Source organism: Papaver somniferum, chromosome 6 (genome assembly GCF_003573695.1).
Source record: "Papaver somniferum cultivar HN1 chromosome 6, ASM357369v1, whole genome shotgun sequence".
Taxonomy (NCBI): Eukaryota; Viridiplantae; Streptophyta; class Magnoliopsida; order Ranunculales; family Papaveraceae; genus Papaver; species Papaver somniferum.
The window spans coordinates 40,836,300-40,841,609 of record NC_039363.1 but is presented as its reverse complement, the minus strand read 5'-3'; the positions used below and the strand labels follow the sequence as shown (position 1 = coordinate 40,841,609).

The window sequence follows — 5,310 nt, the reverse complement described above, 5'->3', positions numbered from 1 at the left end:
TAACTTCATCATGGATAAGCACAAAACAACTCTTGCAAGCAAGAAATGGAAGCCTTGGGTAAAATGCATACATATAAAAGGTCTTACTAGTAGTATTGATAACTACCTTCCTAGTTAAAGAAGAATTGAGAGAACCATCAACTTGACTTCAAATATGTTACCAACAGCAGATTCAGCATTGACAAAGTCACCAATCTGATCCATAACTTCTCGCGCCCTTCCTTTATTGACCATATTAGAAGGAATAGTAACTTGGACTGGCATCAGAGTTTTTTCCCACACCAGATCAAAGATATCATCCAGCTTGTTTAAGGGCTGCACTGCAAAAAGCTGACCAAACAGTAAAGTAGGACGAGCAGAAAAAGCAATATCCATATCCTTACTACTTTTAAACATGACTGCAAACAGATTCTGATAAGGCATGCCTTGCATATATGGTTTGGCAAGTTTAAAATCAGCTGAGTTAATGGGCCAGATTCTATTCATATGATGCTTCACAGAGGTTTTGTAGTAGCTTCAAGTGTTGTCACATAGAAGTGCAGGAAAAAGATGAGGGAACTCTTCAACATCTTCATCTAGGTTTAAAACTTTAACTTGTTCAGCAGCAAAAGCCATTTCAGAGAAGATAAGTTAAGTGTATGAAGGTATTCAGAAAGTTAAGAGTTGCATAATGAAAAACTTGAGAAACCAAAACATATATAGATGAAAGACTAGAGACATAGCATTAAGACACTGCATTAAGACACTTCTTGGAATTGAAAGATGAAAGGCCTGCCATAATGATAACCATCACGCTCAATATGAATTAACCACATAAATCAGGAAATGAAGAGACAACAGTGAATAATCACAATGCACAGAGAATCAAAGAGTGACTGAACTGGCTAACCAAATTTTCCAAGTGTAAAAATGTATCTGAGGCATCCACCCATACCCAGTGAGAATTAGTGCACAGATTAAAAAATAACTAATCTCTCTTAATATAAAAATATCTCTAAATGGGGGAATAAGAATTTCACAACTTTTGATGAAGAGTAGCAGCACTTTAGATAACCACAAGTAATTACAGGGAATAACTGCAGAGAGAACAACTTCAAAACAATCCAACATCTCTCTAATACCATCATTAAGAAGAGACTACACCATACTAAAGCAGATTTAACACAACAGAAAGTGAGAGAGACTAAAGAACTTCATTTAAGTAGATAGATAACACTTTATTATTCAATATTCTTTCACAGACATAATCTAATCCCTAAAAAGAGTAGGATCTCAAAACCTCCAATACCTTGAATGACAAAACTTCAACATATACAGGAAGAATGCCTAAACAAGATCCATCAGACTATACCCAAATTACCAAACCCATCTCTGCCCATATCTCTTAACTAATCGAATCATATGATGCTTTACAGAGAACCCTACGACTGTGCCTCCATTAGCTCATGACCTAATAAGAAAAAGGAAGAAAAAACTCGTGAAAAGCAATAATATTGCAGATAAAAAGATAACAAAGGAGAGTCAATCAATTAAGTTTATGCATCAAGAATTAAAAGAGAAAGATTGCAAAAAGGATTAAAATTTGTTAATTGAAAAAATTAGGACAAAAAAACGAGAAAAGAAACCTAAAACATAAGGAGAGGAATTACAAAAATCGGAGAAAAAGGAGAATCAATCACCAGTAAAACATGAAATCAGAAGCATATCATGAATTAGAGTTCCAGAATCGATCAAGAGATTGAAGACATGATCGAAGTTGATTAGGTCAACGTCGCAAGAAGAATCGCCTTAGCAAGGATTAAATGTGATTTTCGAGAGAATATTGTACAGGTCCACCTGGTAGGTTTGATAATCACCATGGTGTTTTACTCCATTGGGAGGTAAAACAATAATTTTCCAGCTCCATATAAGTTGAATGAGCTGAAGAAAGAGCCCAAACTGAGTGAACCGTCTCCAAATAACAATGCACACCCTAGTTTCACCGTCCGTTTCATCTTCTGATGTGACAGAATCAAACCCTCAAACTCCTAAACCCACTCCTAGCATTCCCTCCCCTTCTGTAATTCGGCTTTGGAGACCTTCAGCCCAGCGAAACCTAAGAAATCAATGGTCAAAATTGGTGCCTCTCAAACAGAAATGGAGCTCTGCATCATCTAGCGGAAGAACTCATGCAACAAACTTCATCAATTCTTATCTTTCTCGGAGGTACTTTTGTCATTCATGTCAATTCTTCTTTTCGTTACTCTAGTTTCTCCTGATTTATTAAGGTTCTACTGTTGTAAGATGTTGAACCAGGCACATGCCTGGAATGAATCTGGGTGTCTTGAAAGATATGCCTAATATTCGAGAGACTGCTTGCATCAAGTTAGTTCAGCAGCAGGTAATTTTTTTTTCCTTCCACGGGTCCATTGCTTCAGAGTTTGGGTACTGTGTTAGGTTATATATTCCAAGTTACATGAAGTTTTGGCTGTTCATAGTTTGGCCAAACCATTTGATGGAAGTGAAAAAAGAATGATTTGATTCACCCGTCTGTAGTAATTCCTAAATTAGTCATCTGCACAAAAATATGTTTAGATAATGATTTTGCAGTATTTGAGATTATACTGTTCATGAGGTGCATGACATATTGATTAAGAAGGTAGACTAGGTGGATCTACATGTTAGATTAACTCTTCCTAGAATTAACAAACTGAGCAGTCACAGAACACATTTCACTGCACGATTCGAGCTCTTCATAGGACGAAGTACTACGTGAACTATGGTTAAAGTATAATTGCAGTTTTTAACTTGCTAACTTGAAGGGTGCTCTTATTTCCGTTGGCATCATTTACCCTTGCAAATACATGTGTTGCTCCATCAGGAAAAGTGTTGCATGTATATGGATGCTTGCTTACCCAGTATCTCAATGTCAAGATGTTGTTGCCGTTAATTATTTGAGTCATTTTAGAATCTGTTTTTCCCTTTTCTGTTTATCTATTGGTAAAGTATGTCTTCTGAATTTAAGACGAACATTTAGGGGATGTCAATATGCATTTATAAATTATTCTGGTATTTCTATGAAAGATAGTATGTAAATCTAATAGGGCGAAGGTCTTCTGTTGCCATTTGCATTTTGTTTTCTTGGATGTTCTAATTTGTTTACTGTCTGAATCTTGCCTCAGGAGCTTCATCAGAAAAGGCTATTATCATCTTATAGAGAAATGGTATGTACTATGTCCTCAAAGTTGTTCAACCTTCTGAGCTCACTTTTTATCTTGATTTAAACTTTGAGTTACCTCGAGGAGTTCAATAGAATGAAGGATGGTACAAGGCTACATATTTGATATTTATCTGCTCGACGAGTTTAGTACAACTGGACCTGCAGGATCTTTTCTTAACTTTATTTCGCATCCGTAAATTAAACCGAGTATAGCTGAATTTGTATATTTTAAACTAGCGCTATAATCAATGTTCTTTTCTTCAGGCTGGTGTTGTTTCTCAAATGATTAGCATTTGTAATTCCATGCGATCTTTTGTCAAAGGACCAACTGGTAGTCCACTCATTCAATATTCGAGCAATAATAAGGAAGATAATGACAATGGTGATTGTGGAGGCATTCCAGTTTTCAAGTTCTTCTCAATCTCAGATTTCGGTATGCTACAATATCCTTCCAGTTATTAGTCACTAACATTATGAGGTATTGAGGAAATTAACTTTGCAACACGATTCCAAATTCTGATCTTTTTTGTTTCGTTTCTTATTGTGATATTTGATTATGGTGTGAGGGAAGTTTAAAATTGGCGCAATATAGCTTATCATTTCACATGGTTGCAGTAAAATCTAGAAAATACTTAACGGAAATGAGTTTCATAATTTTGTCGTTGATATTTGCTGAATGCTAGAGAATTTGGCGAAAGAGCTTGTTCAGATGTTTGGTCTAGAGCTAATTCTCAAGGTATGCCTTTGTTTGCAGTAAGCCAGTAACCCTACATCTGACTTCCAATTTCGATTTCTAATCGTTTCGATTATTTCATGACATGGGTAGCGGATGGTTCTGATCGAGTTATTATCCATTATTTCTGAAGAATCCAAACCAGAAATGTGTACATATTATTGGTCAGATGAGCTTTACCCCGGAGAAATTGATGATTTGTCTGCATGCAACCTGTATTCTGAACAGACTTGTGAGCCACTTCTTCCTAGAATAGCTGGATGGAAATCGAGTGATTCAGTAGACAGAAGAGATAACACTCAACCAGACCCGAAAACTTTAGAGGTACGTACTCTTTTCTATTAATACTTGTTAGTTGGCGCATGGTGGATGTGTTTTACAGAAAAATATTGGTGAAGAATGCAGGGTTCGTGATTTGGCCATTGCTTCTATATACAAACAATAGTGAAAATCCTTGTTTCTCTTGGGTTTGACAGAAAGAACCAAATTATCCAAAGTGAATGGTTATATATACACAACCATAAAAATCCTGTTCAAGTAATCTTCAAGGTTTACTTGCTGACAGCATTTCCCCTGTCCAGAAAAAATAGGCACATATAGCATTTTGAAAATCTTTTTAACAAAAAGAAAATGGCTGTAGGTAACCTTTACTTCGTCTAATCATCCAACATCTCAAAACATTTATGCTGCAGGTGTTTTTGACAATATGGCTCCAAGAAGTGAACATCCACTCACTGAGGTAGACAAGATTTTAGTTTCTTACTAAACTACTCCTTTTTTATATATTAATAAAAATTATTTTTTAAATTTTGTGATATTAATTGTAACTTTGCTTCTGCTTTGTCTTTTACAGAATTGACGATATTTTCATCATCATCAACGAGGAATTGAAGATACGTTTAGTATGAAGAGTATTTTCATCATCATCTATATTTCTGTTTTTAGTTTTTTTTTCTCATTGAATAGGTGATATTTGGTTTACTGTGAGACTGTAACTGAAAATTTTATCACTAGTGTGATATAAAATGCAGAGAGTAGGAGAAAAAAAAAGAAAAAGAGAGTCAGTGGGCATTCTTTTTATTTTTCGCTTCTATAGAACAAATTTCTCGTTTCTCAGCTCTCTAATTCTGCAACACCAATATTTTAAAATGAACATGAAATGGTGAAAATCTAGATTGTTTGCTTTTTCCTTCACTTGCACAAAGGTTGTCGGCAGTAGGAACCAACGTTTAATCTCATTGTGGTTGGGCTTTCACTCTTTAGTCCTCACCTTTTAACGCCTCACATCAATGGTGGTCTAAAATTTCAAAATTTGGACGATCAAGTTAAGGGCTCTGGAAGGGGCTACCTTAACTTTCAAAATTTCAGAAGTTAGCTT

General features: G+C 35.5%; 1 protein-coding gene across 3 annotated transcripts; it reads left to right on the top strand.

Moving 5' to 3' along the window:
• Positions 1-1,275: 1,275 nt before the first annotated feature.
• Positions 1,276-5,048, top strand: LOC113287371. 3 transcript variants are annotated; one of them, XM_026536108.1, is made up of 8 exons: positions 1,276-2,205; positions 2,296-2,380; positions 3,162-3,203; positions 3,464-3,632; positions 3,883-3,935; positions 4,161-4,256; positions 4,625-4,671; positions 4,786-5,048. In XM_026536108.1, exons 1-8 carry the CDS (start codon positions 1,964-1,966, stop codon positions 4,838-4,840), a joined length of 789 nt encoding a protein of 262 aa, XP_026391893.1. In that variant the 5' UTR covers positions 1,276-1,963; the 3' UTR covers positions 4,841-5,048. The 3 variants fall into 3 exon arrangements, with proteins under 3 accessions (XP_026391893.1, XP_026391892.1, XP_026391894.1); XM_026536107.1 differs by having other exon boundaries at positions 1,283-2,205; positions 4,026-4,256; XM_026536109.1 differs by having other exon boundaries at positions 2,075-2,205; positions 2,284-2,380; positions 4,026-4,256.
• The last annotated feature ends 262 nt before the right edge of the window (positions 5,049-5,310 follow it).

Bases quoted from the DNA above. Each gene is read 5' to 3' on its own strand.
- LOC113287371 (XM_026536107.1), top strand. From the start codon at position 1,964: ATGCACACCCTAGTTTCACCGTCCGTTTCATCTTCTGATGTGACAGAA. The intron at 3,204-3,463 runs GTATGTACTATG...TCTTTTCTTCAG, and splicing joins TATCATCTTATAGAGAAATG to GCTGGTGTTGTTTCTCAAAT. The intron at 4,672-4,785 runs GTAGACAAGATT...TGTCTTTTACAG, and splicing joins GTGAACATCCACTCACTGAG to AATTGACGATATTTTCATCA.